Genomic DNA, 17,755 nt, shown 5'->3' with positions numbered 1-17,755 from the left:
AGGATTTCTGCTGAGCAAACATGAATTCACTGCAGCTCTGGTTCAATTTCGCACTCAACATGTATACTAATGTAAATGATTAAACGGTTTATTTTCGAATACTCTTAATTAGCTGTCTGGACGTAACGTGCTGAATTTCGCTATATGTTCCGCGCGTTATATAAATATTTGCTAACTCTTGCTCATTTTCGTGCCGACGTCCTATGAACACAGTGCGCTCAGCTATGCATATGTCAACGCTGACATTGTTGCATTTCTGGCGACGTAATTAAAGACACTAGCGCGGAAATGATAGCGTGTAAACTCGATGCATTGGCCATTGATCCCGCCTGAATCATTTGAAAGACGCGCTTAACGCAACGCCACCTTTTAAACGGCGATGGGTACAAGGGAAGGTTGCGAGGCGACGGTGTATGAGAGAGGGTAGCGGGAAATCCAAGCAAGCTGCTCAAGCCAAATGGCTGGTGGCTGGGCTGAAGTAGCCAGTCGCAGCGCCCTTGCTTCTTTATATTCTATGCAGCGCCTGTCGTCTGCGCGCTCACGGCCGCCGTAGTTGTCGCTGAGCGCCGACGGCCCGTCACCTGTATGTTTTACAACCGGAGTGCGTCAGTTGTGCTATTCCCGTTGGGCGCTTCCATTCTGTGTTGGTGACTTCAGCGCAACGTGCGAACCGAGTAGCTGCGCCGCCGCGCTCAAGGCTGCGAGGCTATTCAACTCTTATCTGCAGTGCTTACCTGCCAGACGCCCTGACGCTCATTTCAGCGTTAACGTGCTCGCACCATGGCGTGTTGTTTGGTGTCGTGGCTCCTTTATATGGGCGTACCGGGGCTCATGGCCTTCTTTGCTTGGCTTAAACTTGCCGACGCCGACCTGACGCTTCTGTTCAAGTCGAAGTTCGGACGTTCGATAGGTAAGTCTGGCTACGGTCTAGCTAAACCAACCTTTTTGAATGTCACAGCGCTACTCGTACGTGTTATGTTTTTCCTCATGCATGTGTCGGCTTCTCAATGAGCCGCTGTCTGGTTGCTCCTCAGTTACTTTATCCGCGATACATTACAGGTTTCCTAGGTTGCACGCCCTTTCGGGGAGCTCTTCCTAAGGTATTAAAACGGTGTTTAAAAAATGTATTTCATTCGTTCACTGCGGTAGCTCTTAGCATGCTCACATTATGTAGTAAAGACGTGCAAGTCGTTGCGTGCGTCAGTTGTAGCCTTGAAAGCGGGAAAAACGCGCACCTTTAATTGCGTAAAGTGCATCTCTCGCTTGCAAGAAAGGAGGGCAAGTAGAATCCTCACACTGTGCGCATTCCTTCTAAACGGGCACGAAACAGCTAGTTGCAGCACTATAAAGAATTAGAAAAGCATAAGTCTTTTTAGCCGCCATATTATTTATCGTTTACGAATACCGTGGAAAACTAACAAATGTATTAGGAGGAAACAGACTACGTTATCCTTAGAATGAAGAAATAGTAATAATAAAGAGGAGGGTTTGAGGTAAACGGGCGGGGGCGTGTCCTGTAATCGATGCAGCACCGACCAGAGCCCCTTCCAGGCTTAAGTATGAGTTGCAAACTCAAATTAGCTGATGATTACAATGTTACGAATGTGATGACTGCTAAATAGGCCATTTAGGAACGTTTCTGTGATTTTCAAATTGCAGCAACCCTGAGAGGAAAAGTAATATGGATCACAGGATCATCAAGTGGCATTGGCGAGTACCTTGCGTATGAGCTGGCCAAAGTGGGATCTCGTCTAGTCCTCTCTGGCACGAACCTGGAGAACCTAGAGCTTGTAAAAAACAACTGCCTTGGTAAGAAGCCCTGGACTTTTTAAAACTATTTTGCACCTACCTTCAATGTGTGTGCATTTCATTATCAGACTATTCAGCATTGCTGCTTACATTTGACAGTGCTTGCTCACTGTGTTCTCCTATTCTAGAAAAGAAAAAAAAAAACCTGCCACTAGTTAACCAGCACTCAAACCTAGCACAACCGATCATATTTCATTTTAAGTTTTCATTTAGCACCACACAATCGGCTTCACTAATTACTCTGAATGTCTGGCAAAAACGAGGCCGTTGAACCCTACCGACAGGTGAAAACATTAATCCTAAACTCTCCTTTGTCTCGTCATTTTTCTGAGTATTCCAAGCACAGGCCACACTAGTTTTTCATATTGAAATACTGAAATCGAATTTGTAATGGAAAACCCACCATAGCGACGAAGTGGCTTCGACATTGCACTGCTAAGCTCGAACGCGCTGGATCAAATCCCGGCCAAGGTGACCACATGTTGATGGGGGGGGAATGCAACAATGCCCATGTTCAGTGGGTACACATTATAAAACCCCAAGGTGGTCAAAATTGATCCGGAGCCTCCCACTACGGCGTGCCTCATAATCATGTTGTGGTTGTGGTGCATAAAACCCCAGAATATCATTAATTTTATGGAAAAAGCATCACTCAGTTTTTTTTTTAACATTTCAGTGCTGACAACCCGTTGGTAAACTCGCAGATGATCTTTAAGCTTGTCAGAATAAATACTTGTGCTGCAGCACATTCAGTGTACTAATGTGTAGATGAAAGGCTGTCATGGTGCAGATGCTGACAAAAGGGAATTAATGTCCCTGCACAGATACTGTTACATTGGTTGTACAAAAATATTTGTAAATGATGTTATAGTGTTACTTTCCAGCAAAACAAGTGATGGTGATAAGTAGCTTCTACACTTTTTCATTATCATGACATCCCACAAATAACTGATCTGTACGATGCTGTTGTGAACTTGCGGTAACATCTGCTCAGAGGCATTAGAATGACAGTACATGCATTGGCTTCTAACAGTTACACAAATGCTTTAAACCTGACGGTGGAAACAGCCAAATGTGATTCAGGAAGTGCTTGTATTTTGCAGGATTACTGTCCATAAACCGTCGGTTTTGAAAGCAAATCTGTAATCAACCATTTGAAGGAATACTGCCATGTCATGTAAAAGGATGACTGAAAAATTGGGTCATTGACCTAGTCAAAATAAAATCTTCTTGGCGTTTCTTTGGACTTCATAACATATTGTTTTGGCTTGGTCAGTGACCCAATTTTTCAGTCATCCTTTTGGATCTGTATGCAGTGAGAAGGCATATTTGCTTATTTAGTTAGCTTAATGGGCACTAATGTGAAACACTACATTAATTTAGATTAAGTGTTCTGTCAGAACTCCATGTTCCTAAGTTTTGGGGCAAGAGGCTAACTACTCTAAGGGAAATGAAGGTCACGCTATCATTTTTAAAATTTTGTCATTGGAACAATGGCACTGTTGTAAATTTCCAAGTGATTTTTCGTGTTTAGGTAATTGTGATGCAGTAATCCAGTCATTGGCTCCTTTAGAATATAATGTTAATTTACTTTTTTGATTAAAAAATTTCGGCTGAGCTGACGCCATCAATATCTACGATGTCGCGACAAGCTAGTTTGTGAACGTCAAGACGCCACTGCACACCTTTCATTTTTGTGGTTTTTTGCTCGTCGTCTGCTCATGAAACATGGCTTCCTTAGTATTGTTGAAGGGTACTGTAATACAGCTCAACATATGTTTGTTTAGTGTCCCTTTAATTCAATGATGTGTAACGCATTTCGGTATCCTATCCAAATCCCTGAACACTAAGTTAACAGTACTCAATTTTCTCTACTTTTATAGAGTTTGGTAAAGACAAAGGGACAGAAGTCCTTGTTCTCCCATTCAGCATTTGCAACTTCTCGACACACAGCGAGCAGCTTCAAAAGGTCCTGGACCATTTTGGCAAGGTTTGTATTAGTTTGCCCAACAGTTACTTAGCATTTATGGTGGTTCTGTGGAGGTGCACCACCTGTCTTGATCATTAAAGTACTGCACTCTTTTTCTTCCCAGTTGGATGTCCTGGTTAACAATGCTGGCCGTAGCCAGCGAGCTGACTTTGAGGATATTCCTGTCGAGATCGACAAAGAGATGTTTGACTGCAACGTCTTCGGTGCCATATCTCTTACGCGGTGTGTTGTGAAGTATTTTAAGGAAAAGGGCGTGCAAGGTCATATTGTGGTCACCAGCAGCACGGCTGGAAAGCTTGGTAAGTCCCTCTCGCTTTGTCTCTTCTGTGCATATTTAGACTTGACAAAAGTTGCGGTATGCCTTGAATTAAGTAGCCCATGTAGGCAAGTATTCAGATTAGAGTGTCAATAGTTTCATCACACCACACCTACTGTTTTCACAATACAAATCCAGTCTAGTAAAAAGAAGGCACTGGAATATATCGGAGCTTCTTCGCCCCAGTCCTAATGTGACTAATTGTCTTTTTTTTTATGTGCTATGTACTAAGCTGCTTTTACAAGATTCTTTTTTGTTTATACATTTACCGGGTGTTCAAAATTAAGCTTTATGGTTTTCTTAAATTTAGGCACTGGGAAGCATGCAAATACCACCTGTGCAAATAAGTTATGTTGCCAAGGGGATACAAAGTGAGATAATTATCACTGTCAGCAGACCAATGAACAAAAATTTAATAATTAATTTTTTATTCACTGCAGTAAGTGTGTGTTTGTATTCAAAGGCTAGAGGCAGTCATATTTCTACAGATTCATTTGGAAAAATTCTTCTAGCATGTCAATGCTCCGCTGTCCGACTCCAAATCTTAATTGTTGTTTGCATGATTATGCACGCAAGAGAGGGAGGATCAGCACAAAGCTCCTCCATGATGTGACATGGCTCTTGCATGCAGCGTTTAGTCTAACAACAGGGCGGAGGTATAGGCAAAGAGAACTGTTCCTCCTCCCCTCTAGGCTGGCGAAATCTATCGAAATCTAATGATATGACAGTGCGGTGTTGCGTGCAGTTGTTACTCTTGATTTCAATAAAACTCCCAGTACTTGGAAATCTGCAGTCACGTTATTTGCATAGCCCAGGCAAGGACCATGCCCGCTCATCTAGTCACCATTATGCACTTGCACTGTCCTCCGGCCTTTGTTTGTGCACATTCTCTGTATGGCAGCTGCCGCCATCATTACAGGATGCACGGTCGCGTGTTACGACAGTTGTTCCAGGTTCTTCGATTTTTATTTTGCCAGCTGAGAGGGGTAGGGGGACAGTTATAATCTTTGCCAATGCCTCCACCTGCTGTCAGACTAAGCGCTGCACGCAAGAGCCACGTCACATCAGGGATGCGCTTTGCACCTGTCCAAACTCTTTTGCATGCACAATTATGCGAACGACAACTAAAATTTGGAGTCGGATATCTCGGAGCACAGATGTTCTAGAATTCCAACTGATACTATGCAGAAACACGACTGCCTCTAACTTTTCAATACAAACACACCCACTTGCTGCAGTCAACAATAAGTTACTCAAATTTATTTAATTGGGCTGCTGACAGCAATAAATATCATCTCACTTTGTGTTCCCCTGGCCACATAACTTATTTGCACAGGTGGTCTTCGCATGCCTCCCAGTGCCTAATCTTAAGAAAACCATAAAGCTTAATTTTGAACACAGTGTAGTAGGGGTGCGCAAATATTCAAAACTTTCCAACAACAAATTGAATAGTGTTCCATTCGATTTGGTCTTTGAATTGATAGTCGCTGTTTGAAAATGTGAATATTTTTCTAATACTTTTCTTGAATATTTCTACATGTCAACTGCAGTTAATTAAACATAAAATTGGAGCAAAAATATAGGAAATTTTTCACCCCATTAGGCATAGTATAGACATAAAATAAGAGAGCTTGCCTAGTGGAGCAGGTTACATTGCCTAGATAGCCATACCTTACAAGCTACACAGTGATCAATCGCACTATCTGAAGAGTCCTGTGCATGCGAAGGAACTACTTGTTAGCTCGTAATGCTGTTTGTGCTTTTAATAAACAATGCTTCGTTATGTACTGTGACAGCAAATTTCTAACATAATACCAGGATGTGAACGTTAGTTGATATTGTAATGTGATAAAGGCTGTGTATTATTCGATATGCTTCTGGAACTATTCGATTCGGTCTCAAAGAGCACTATTCGTACACCCCAAATAAATAATGCATTCTTATGCAACAGTTTTGACACAGTAGTACCAAGCAGGTGTACAGTTGACAAAAAAAAGGGGGAAGCACATTCAGCATAAAGCAACTTGGTATATAGTGAACCTGCCATGGTTGCTTAGTGGATATGGTGTTGTGCTGCTAAGCCCGAGGTCGTGGGATCTAATCCTGGCCATGGCGGCCACAGTTCGATAGAGGCAAAATGTGAAAACACCCATGGGGCTACTTAGATTTAGGTGCACATTAAAGAAACCATGGTAGTCCAAATTTCCGGAGTCCTCCATTACAGTATGCTTCATAATCAGATAGTGAGTTTGGCATGCGAAACCCCATAATTAAAAAAATATAGTTCTAGTATATAATGACTTTACAGGCACTGTCATTCCTATGATTTTGAGTACAGTCAATGTATGATGAAAAAAAAGGAAGTCAAAGTGCCTCAAAGTATGGTGAAATAAGTGAAACACACAATTTCATCCAGAACAAAATTGTCACTAAAGATATTATCATATTGGTCCATTGATAACATCCGCACACTGAAAAAGAAAGAGGAAGGAATGCGCTGGTATACCACCAGTGCTAATGTTGTCTGTGCTTTTCTTAGTCCTCGTTTTCACTGCACTGTTATTAGCCATGAACCCTTCCCTTCCATGGAACTTTACCAGTTTCACAGTCCTCCTACGTGTTACTACCTTGTCGCAGCTTATTCCAATCAACTGTACTTTTAGGAAAATGTGAATATTTAAAACATTCAAGATGTGTACTAAAGATAGTTGCAGCTAATGACCATCTGGATCGGGTAGCATAGCCTGTCAAATAGGTGAAAAGTCTCAATGTATCAGTATTGTGGTGGCAGTTTATTAGTTAATTAAAGAATTCTAAATTATGTATGCAATTCTTTATTTGTTCCAAAAGTTGAGCCACTTTGAGAAATGAGGTTAGGGATGGACGTACACCCATAGATACTGTAGAGAAACATAAGTTATGTGCTATTGCATTGCATCACAAGAACTGGAGTTAATGCTGTAAAAAAGAAGCCAGTGTGTGTGATGTTGCTGCAAGGAACATGGCCATTATTTTTCAGCATGGGCATTGGCATGTAAAGTACTTCTGCCATGCTTTGGATAGCTGTCATGCCATGAAAGAGGTGATAAGGTGTGGGTGTGGCTGGCAATGTGCAGGGGCAGATCCACATTCAGCGGCTCAACACTAATATTCATATTCAAATGTGCAAACACACACCTACTTGTCCTGTACAAGCACATTGTAGATTTGTATGCAATTTGTTTTTGCCTGTTCTATGTAGTAGGGGCAAGAAAGTGGACATTTGATCTTTAGGTCAATTGCACCTTCTGCTCACACAATGACTCCAGTACTTCACAAATATGGACAATACACTTCATGAGTAGCTGTTCTAGTGTTTACATGAAACAGACCTCCATGCGTATGTGTAATTTCGTTCCCACATTATGCCGCGTGGCAAACCAGGTGAATAATAGAAAGCAAACGGTTCACTTGAGACTGCAGAGTATTCCTACACACAATCACTTTGCTATCATGTTTGGTGGGATACTCGATGTTCCATGTTACGAATGCAATAGCCAAGGTATAGTTATTACTTCTTCATAATACCTGCAGCTGATAATTTGCGCATGTGGTTTTAAATGATCGAAATCTTTTTAAGAAAGAAGTGCTACATGTTTGACTGTATGCCAAATAGACTTTGAACTGCTGGGTGAATAAATCATTTTCATAATTGTAAAGCTAGCTTTCCTGCAAGGCATTTGCCAACCAATGGTGGCGTAGTGATTTTTGCAAACAATGTGTACAAGCAAAGTTTGCTTGTATTACGACATGGAAAATGTACATGTGGCTCTCGTCATGAGAACATGCGCAAGAGACAAGCTTCAGCACATGATCAAATCCCGGCTGCATTTTGATGGGAAAATGCAAAAACGCCAGTGTCCCATATATTGGGGGGTTGTTAAAGATCCCCTTGTGGTCGAAATTAATCCGAAGTCCCCCACTACAAAGTGCCTCATAATCATATCGTGGTTTTGGCTCGTAAAACCCCCATAATTCATTCTGTTTGAACAACGAGCCTCTAGTTTGGCAAATGTGTAGTGCAGAAAGGCACACTTTTGGATCATGAAAATGATCAGTTGGCTTTACTACAGTCACTGGGACATTGCTATATGTGGAGGGAGCAGGCTGGCGAAATGTTGTTCTAGGCGCTTTCTTCTCCCTGCTGTTACAAGATGCTAGTTGCTTGTGAATTGTTTTAGCTTATAAGAATCTGTGTGGGAGCTATTATACAACTCCCACGTTTGATGTTAATGATTGTCATTATTAATACTATTATTGAAAGCACATGGTAGCGAAGTGGCTGCAGCTGGTCGAATGTGTTTAGCTTCGCTTATTGGTAATCTTGCAGCCATCTACTTGAAAATAGGCATGCACAACTTTGTCCAGTCCTTCGCATGGCAACACAGCATAGCTCAAGGAATTTGCTTCCCAGTATCACATTTTGCGCATTGTCTTATCAAGCATGTCATCCATTGTGCTGCCACGTCATGCACATTGCCATCTTTTTCTGACCTTATTAGAAAAACTACATGAAGCTGAGTGTTAAGGAAACATTTTTCTAATGTTACTTTTGCAAATGGTCGCGGCAGTCTGTGAAATCCTTTCGTGTATTGCACTGACAGAAGTTAGCGATAACACTCTAGCATTATTGTAGCCCTTGCTCATTTTCTGGCCTTGCTGCACATATAGCAAGTCTTTTGTTCTTTCGCCAGGGGCACCTTTCTCAGCCACCTACACTGGTTCCAAGCATGCACTCCAGGTATGTAAAAGAATAATACTTACTAAACGAATATTTTTACCCTGTTCATTCACAGACAATGACTAAGCCTTCTTGCTGATAATCTTTTACTGCTTCTGCTAAATTTACATCATAAGTGCACTCTTAAACAGCTGCAACCTTTGGGGTGTATATTTGTCCCACAACAATAATCGTCATCTGCCTTGCTTGCGTTTCCTTTCTTGAATACGCTGCGCTCGCTACTTTCGCTTCGAGAATGCTATGTCACGCTCATAACGTGCATGCCATTCATGGCATGGAAGTACGGGGCTCAGAGTTAAAGAAAGCAAATATGGGCAATTCGTACGACGATTATTGTTGTGGGACAAGATACACCACGAAGGGCGTACATTTTTTTTAAAAGTGTGGAAGACAACTCTAAAGACCAGAACAGGGAGAAATGAAAGAATAAATGACAACACAGCACTGATTGTTGTTTATTCTTCCTTTTGTCTGCTTGTTGGCTCTGTTTCATACTATAATTAATCCTGACCAACTCTCGCCTTGCCACCTTGCTTTTAAATGAGACTGGCAAAGCGATAACTGTTTAGTTACATATGAAGAGTCTTCGCACTAACATGACTGAACTTGGTTGTTGTCTCAGTCTGGTGCTGCGCATAGTTTTATTGGTTCTGATGGAGGCACAGTTGAAGGCACCGGTACCATGAAATGACAAGTTGGCAAAATTAACACTGAGCCTTCTAGGCACCCTTTATAGGCAATATATTGATTCATCAGACAGTCGGCATTAAAAGGAAGCTTTAGCTCGGGTGCTCCTATCTAAATACATGTAAAAGGAGAATTCGTTTTTCTCGGCAACCACTGCACCAAATTTGACGAGGTTTGTTGCATTTAAAAGAAAAACTTAAAATCTAGCGACTGTCGGTTTCAAATTTGAGTTGGGTTGTCGATATTTTATGAAAAATTGGCAAAAATAAAAAATTTTCCAACTATGAAGTTTAGAACTTTGTAGCTCAACAACCAAATATGATAATGCAATTCTGTGAATTGCATCTAATAATAGTACATCTAAATCGGACAAAATTGATATGTTACACATAAATATAAAAAAATTTAGTGATATGCAAATATAGCTTTTGCAGAACCCTTGTAACCAATGTAACAAATTCACATAAGATGTAAAATGATATATCGAATTTGTCCGCTTTGAATGATCTAATGTATGCTGTTTACAGAACTGCGATATCTGTTCTTGATGCAGAGCAATGAATTTGTAAACTTCGTGCTTCTATTTTTTTCAAACGGCCGTATATTTGAAAATCTTTTCAACAAATTTCAAGCCTTAAATCGAAATTCTGCTTCCAACAGTCACTAGAATTTAACTTTCTCTCTCAAATGAAACCAATTTCATTAAAATTGGACTAAGGGTTATCTCAGAAAAATGGTTTTGCGTTTTACATGTATTTGAATAGGCCGCGTCGGAGTTCGGCGCGAGCTAAAGCTTCCTCTTAACATGACCCAACTTGTTAAGCAAGCTAGCCAGGGTACCTGTGCGTCGACAAATTGTAGTGTTGCTACATTGTATTATATCAAAGTGAAGTGTTGCCTTAGGTGGATCTAAGTGGATCTAAATAAGAGCAGTAAAGCAGTTGAGTCTGTTAAAGTATTCTGTCAAAACATTATTTTCACTAATTTTGTGATGAGTGGTTGACTAATAGAAAAAAAATAAAGGCCAAGGTTCCATGTTTTGGATTTCACACCAAAACTCCAGTGCTGGTACGTCACTGGGATGTTATGAATTGGAAAGTATTTTCTGGTACTTTGGTGGTTATGGTACAGTAAAAAGCTATCAAAACTTGCTTAATTAAGTCATTCGCACTTCTAGAATGAATATAATGTAGGTAATCCATCTTTACCGGTGAAAAATAAACTAGGTGTGAGCAGAGGCTCTCGAAGTCATGACTTCATGGCGAGGTGGTAAGCTAACCAGTTTTTCATTTTTGCATCTTTTCTGGCTTATCAGCACTCTTCTGTCTAAGAGTGGCTTTCTTGGTATTCTAAAAAGGTGATTTACTAAAATAGCTTCAGTTATTTTTATCTTTAATGTCCCTTTATGCCAGTGTGTAGGGGATTGCGAATAGAGGTTCTTGAGACCAAATCGAATATGAATCTAATAGTGCCAGAATCGAATTGAATAGAATATTGAATACCTTGAGAATAGATTTGGAATAATGAATAGCCATTATCACAATTCTCATAAATTGGTGTTCACATCGCAGTATTATTAAAATTGTCAAGTTTCTGTCATTACATTGTACATTATAAAACATTGTTTATTAAAACCAGGAATGAAGCTTCAGGAGTAAACAAGTAGGCTCTTTGCATGCACAAGGCTCTTCTGATGGTGTGAGTGATCATTGTGAAGCCTGTAAAGTGTGGCTACCTAAGTGACGTAGTTTGCTCCACTGCACAAGCTCTCGTGTTTTATGTCTATACTATGCCTGCGGGGGCGAAAACACACCACCATTCCTGCAAATTTTCTTTATTTGGGCGCAGTTCACATATTCAAGTATTCCCATTTACGAATGGTGACTGTTCGATTCGAAGACCAAATCATACACTATTCGATTCGTTATTTGAAGGTTTCAAATATTAGCACACCCATATCAATGTGTTTTAGCAGTGCATTCCCCACTTCCTTGACATACTTGTGATGGAAAATGAGTAATAGCACTTTTCTCACTTATGTGAGATACCCTTTTAGTGAAACAGCTCTTTTCAGTCACTTCTGCATTTGGATTTAGTCCAACTCTGAACATTATTAACAACCGTTTTTTGTACGCATTCCTTGCTGTGTGAACAGTTCTACAGTTTGAAATATTTAATTGTTGTATTTTGTAGGTCTGTGCCACTGTATTGCAATGACTGTTTGGGGTATATAGTGCTAACATTGTTACGTTAGTAGAAATGGCTTCAACTTTTTTTGCCCTGAGCTGTGCTTTAGTTCAGTCATATCTACATTGCTGTGTGCACATTTTATATAGAATTTAGATGGTTATGAGCCACATTTACTTTCAATTTTTGCTGTTGTCCTCTGTCAGTCTCATAGGTCTGAGTGTCTTGTGCATGACGCTTATGCTGCTTGTTCACAATATGTCAAGCTAGCATTCACGTGCGAGATCATCATGTATTGTTTAAGCATCGTGCATCATGTGCCAATATGTTAACAGTGTGTGCATAAAATTCCAGGGCTATTATGAGTGCTTGCGCTTGGAAGGTGTGATTCTGGGAGGTTTAGATGTCACCGTCACCTGTCCGGGACCTGTATTCTCGCGTATCCGGGAGCGTGCATTTACTGCCACCCCTGGCAAGGTGAGTGTATCTCCAAGTTTATTCACGATCCATAACTTTCACACATTGTGGCAGCACCATGTGGTTTGTTTGTGAACCAGCGATGCGATGATTGGCCTGTGCAGAACGGACGACGGCTGTGTTTTCAGGCATGGAAAGAAGTGCTGGCAACTTGGCTGTCAATGCTGTTTTAATGTAGGAAAAGTGTGGGATATTCCAAGAAAAGATATTGTTTGTCTACCAAAATGTTGAAAAAGAACAGAAAAAAAACTCGGTGCCCTTCCCAGCAAAGCTGTGTATGTGGGCTCCTTAATGGCGAACTACATCTCCGCAGCGGGTTGGCCTGATATTGCACTATCTTCGGGATCGGCCCACATATGGAGACTGCTTAACGCCTGCTTCACCTCCCCCGCGGGTTGGCCCGGCATTGCACTATCTTCGGGATCGGCCCACTTATGTGGATTTTTGTGACTACACACACACAATCCTGGGGGATATAGTCTTAACAGTATCGCTATAAAATTGGTTATGTCCGTGTTTCTTAATTACGACGATGAGCACTGGCTTGAGTGCATTTGCACAGAGGGGCGCCAACGAGCCAGCTGTGGAAGACGACGCTGGAGCCAATGGAAATGATGATACGTAGTCTTAAACACACGGACACAATCCTGGCGAAAGTAGCCCTAAACAGCTTTGCTGTAAAATGAAAAACTATTAAAGAATCATGGTGCAGAATACAATTATAAGACTTTGGTGTTTGGTTATCACAGGTGTGGTGACTGAAGACCATGGGTCTTAAAGTTGTATCTGACAGTGTTTTTCATGCCGTTTTTTTATTTAACAGCTTGGCCAATGTTAGCTGGCACACTTATATATGCACTGCATCTCATAGAAATGGATGCACCACGGAAGGCCTACGTTCAAAATGCCTGTTGCATTATTCAAAGTCTCAAGCACCCCTAAAGTATCATTTTTATAATTCTTGGCATTGAGATATCGGAGTTGCTGTATCCCAGTCTTTTTTAGTGCCTGCCTATTGTATTCATTTTCCTTGTGCAATAGAATCTTCTTGTAGAGAAGAAACATCGGTCCCGAATACTCATAGGTGTCCATGTATTTCTTTTCACTGATATAGTGGAGACTGGTATATAGTAAAGAAATAGTTATGTGGAAGAAGAAAAGTACACTTTTTTACTATATGTGGAACTACATGCATAGCCATGTAATTGAAGAAAACAAATAATAAAAAAAAGAAGGCATGAAGATCTGTCTTTCTAATGATGATCAAGGGAACAATGATAGCACTCGCTGCAGGCATGCAGACGGAAACCGCCCCTTGCGACACTGTTTCCGATATGTCTTCAGTGGTGGTGACGACATTGGTTGCTTACACACCCTCCCCCTCAGTGATGCCACTGACACATATATTCAAGGTGGCACTGCTGAGAATGAGGTTGCAGGTTTGATACTGGCCACAGCAGCTGCATTACAATGGAGGCGGGATACAAGAATGCTTGTGTATCATGCATTGTGAGCACATTAAAGAACCCCAGGTGGTCATAACTAATCCAGAGTCCTCCACTACAATGTGCCTCATAGTCAGATCATGGTTTTGGCATGTAAGACCTGAGAATTTCACAATTTAATTTGCATGTTGCAAGCTTCTTGCACTCTTTTCGCCCCTAAAAGGACGTTTAGCAAGTGTGAAGGTTGAGGAAATACAAAACAGAACAGTTAAACCTCGATAAAGCAAAGCTGGTAAAACTGGCAATTTATTTCTTCATATCGAAATTTCTTTATTGAATGCAAATAAGTAATGCTGCCGAAGAAATTTTCTTGCACAGCAGGGGCTGCAATGTTTTCTATATTATAGGGCAGTTCGAAAAACCAAGTTTGAATGAGACAAAATTAATTTTGTTGAATTTGAGAGTTGTCTACGAAAGATACGGTTTCATGCCGTGTCGACAATATCTCCAGATCGGTGGTACGAAGCAAAGCCAGCCATGCTTCTACACCCGCTCTTCCCTCCCGGTTGATAGTGTCGCCTACAGCGGCACACCGCTATCGTGAAAAACGCTAGCAGCAGAGAGCGAATGCTTCGTCTGCCTCTTGCTTCAGCGTATCTCCGAAACTCATTACGCAACCTCCAGTACTAAAAGCATGTGAAGACGGCACATGTACTGCCAAGCCATCTTTGCACGCCAATTCTTTGTACAGAGGCACATTACCTCTAAAACGGGGCTAGCAAGCTGCGTATCTGCTCAGCTGCACTGACGGCCATGTGCAGCCATGACCGCACTAGAAATAGAAACGTGCCCCAACCATTTTTTGTTTTGGTATTCCTTTGCGGTGGCAGTGGAATTTTATTTGATTGAAATCGTGCATAAACACACCTCGTTATGTTGAGATCTCTAGTACATGTTCTGTGGACAAGAAGTTCTAGTTACCTTTGTTATATCACAAATTTCGTTATATTGAAGCTCGTTATATGGAGGTTAAACTGTCTTTCATTAGGTGTTAAAGTTGGTCTCCAAATGCTGGACCTTGCGTCAACATTATTGTGACGTCGTGACATGCAGGGCAGTTTTCTGACATCGTATAGTATAGTAGCAGCAAAACTAATTATGATGACATTGCATATTGCACATTTCTTCTGGCTTCGCTCGTGTTAAGCACCCAGAGCACTTGCAGGAATAAAGCAAGCCACTGTATTGCAACGTCATGACACATAACCTCTTGGGTATCAAAGCCAAAACTTGTTTTTATAAACAAAGACGTGTTATAGTAAATTGTGTAGGGCACTCTAAAGGTTGCCAGTATTTTTTGTAGGGTTTATAAGGTTCAAACGTTCATATAACAAAGAAAATGACATGTAAAAATGTTGTCAGTACTCCTTTATAGGGGGAAAAATGGATTTCCTATAGAATTTCCTATGCATTGCCTCAATGTGAAACAAACTATTCAGTGTCGTTGCTGTTCCAATGTACAACAGCATGTATGAGTGATAACTCTTCATTTTAACTTTGTTTGGTTTTGCATTGTTCCCTACAGCTGTACAACATGAAGGACACACCTAAGTCTCGACTCATGCCCACCGAACGCTGCGCTCAGCTCATCGCAGTTGCCATAGCCAATAAGATGGACGAAGTTTGGATTTCCCAGAATCCCATCCTGCTTACCATGTATTTGGCACAGTATATGCCATCCATATTCAGAAAGTGAGTGCACTTTTGTTTTTTTTGCAGTCATTGTTATTGCTGTGATCTAGCTAAGGTCTAGCAGATGGAGATATGAAGGAAATAAGCTTGTTTCATAGTCAAGTTAGACAAAAGTTCATCTGGTCAGGTATTGGGAAGAAATCGCAGTCACTGACCAAGTCAAGGTGAAAAAACAGATGTTTCGAGACCCGTACAGGTTCCTTGATCACACTAAAACTTGCGTTTCACACACATTTCATTTGGTCGAAGTTCTTTGATCACACTTTCAGTGTGATGAAAGTTTCTTGATCAGTTTTAGTGTGATGAAAGTTCCTTGATAACACTTATTGTGATCAAGAAAACCATACGGCTCCCAACACTTTTTTTCACCTTCACTTGGTCAGTGAGTGCACTTTTTTTATCAGATAAATGTGTTATGGTCTTTGAGGCTACATTATCTAGGAGCACTTGGGAAATGGCACAGCAAGTAGGTGCAGACCACATGGATTTTTTTACTGAGTCCCATCCGCTTTTAAGGTTGCCATTTATAAAGCACAATCCTTGAATGACTTTGCCAGTTACCTTATTTATAGCTGAAACTTACCTTTGACCACAATGAGCTCAAACTATAAACATAACATTCAGCATTGCATGCACCATGCATATTGGACGGATGAACAGGCACTTTCTTTTCACAATATAACTGCACTGGCATTTGTCGTTTTAGATTGTGTTGACATTAAAATTGTGCTTTTCTATGCTGTAGCTTACTGGTTTTATACATTTCTGAATAAAAGGTTGCCTAAATTTTGTTTTTGGATTATAAATATGTCTGTAGCCACAGCACCCCCCCCCCCTCCCCCCCCCTATATCAAGGCTTCGAGATCTAATATGGGGTCATCAGTGCCTTATTATTTGGTTACTTCGTGAATGTGAAGCTAACAGAAAGTCTTAGAGTAGGGCCCCAAACATTTTAGGCCCTAAAAAAATATTGTCAAAGCCACTGCGAATCCATGAAATGCCAACTACATTTGAGCTTTGCATCGGGCACTTTATTTCACTGATATAGCGGGAGCCCCAAAAGCTGCCCCAAAGGCTTTGCATCGACAAACATGGCGGCATTGAAGCGACGGCTCTAACCTTGCACCAAACATGGCTCGATCCATCGTAACGCGTGAAGTTCGCAAGCTAGGAAAAGTGACTGTGGTTATCGCTTACTCTCAACTAGCGTGTGTTATGAAGATTGATTTATTAGATGCCTCTAATTCTGAATTCGATTGTCGATTTCATGGCTCGTAGGCCTAACACGGCTTAGCTTGACTGGTGAAGGCATGTAAAGTTGGTTACTCAAAACTAAGTGAAACTAATCGCTTACTGATAGTATAACAAGCTCTAAATTTTAATTAAATGCAGAAACAGGAATATAAATATCATTCTTATCATAAAACGGTGTACTTTATTAATTTATAATAGCTTTTCTTTGACGCCATAGTGGCGCTGCAAGCACAAGATGATATCCGCACTGGCAAAGCCCTATTCTAAATCTCGTCACTCCTGTGTGCCCTAACACTAACACCCGCAAAGCTCTTTGGGGCCCCAAACTTTTTCAGGCCCCTATTCTAAACCCTTGGTGCAGGAACTGCATCGATAATGCATTTTTTTACTGGCAGGTACAATTACTTGGTTAAAAGTTCAGTGCAAGTGACAAAGAATTGCCAGACATTAAATTGCCAGGTGATAGTCTCTTGTAAGTGTCACTTCCTCATTACTCGAGAACTTTCTGTTGCTAGGGCCAATATTTTATGCCATAAACACACAGATACAATACATACTATGCGTGTGCATATTTGCAGGACATGTCTGAAGCTTAACCTTGTTTTTGCCTTTTTTTTATTCCAGCTATATCATGAAGTTCCTTTTCACAAAGGAGAGGGTGATGAAGATGAGGGAGGGCCAGTAGAGCCGCTGAAACATTCCAGTGGCAGGTTGTTGTACCATAGCTGCGCGTATGATGGTTAAGTGACCTTGTTTTTCAGTACATGTTTGCTCATGCTCTTGTATCAACACAGAAGCACACATATCAGGTGCATACTAAAGCATCCTGCAGGTACAAAGCATCTCGATCAAGCTTAATTTAAAGTGTACGTGTGTGAGTAAGTGTAGTATATGTACAATTTGACACGCTGGTGTAGATATGTTTTGGTGATGTCATGAACCTGATAACTTCATGAGGGCAGTTGTGCATTCCTATGCAAGTTGTATTAATATGACTGATATTGTTGCTGAGATACCTGTTTTTATACAGAATAAAATGCAGAGTTCAGAACCACATC

The 17,755-nt window shown here is 40.9% G+C and overlaps 1 protein-coding gene across 1 annotated transcript; it reads left to right on the top strand.

Moving 5' to 3' along the window:
• The first annotated feature begins 425 nt into the window (after window positions 1-425).
• Window positions 426-17,753, top strand: LOC126518055 (dehydrogenase/reductase SDR family member 7-like). The gene is made up of 8 exons (XM_050167917.3): window positions 426-910; window positions 1,660-1,809; window positions 3,693-3,799; window positions 3,903-4,098; window positions 8,849-8,895; window positions 12,124-12,246; window positions 15,277-15,443; window positions 17,322-17,753. The coding sequence occupies exons 1-8, from the start codon at window positions 781-783 to the stop codon at window positions 17,380-17,382; spliced, it is 981 nt and encodes a 326-aa protein (XP_050023874.2). The 5' UTR covers window positions 426-780; the 3' UTR covers window positions 17,383-17,753.
• The last annotated feature ends 2 nt before the right edge of the window (window positions 17,754-17,755 follow it).

This window comes from Dermacentor andersoni, chromosome 3 (genome assembly GCF_023375885.2).
Source record: "Dermacentor andersoni chromosome 3, qqDerAnde1_hic_scaffold, whole genome shotgun sequence".
NCBI classification, from domain to species: domain Eukaryota; kingdom Metazoa; phylum Arthropoda; class Arachnida; order Ixodida; family Ixodidae; genus Dermacentor; species Dermacentor andersoni.
The sequence above is the reverse complement of the archived record's forward strand: the minus strand, read 5'-3'. Positions and strand labels throughout refer to the sequence as shown.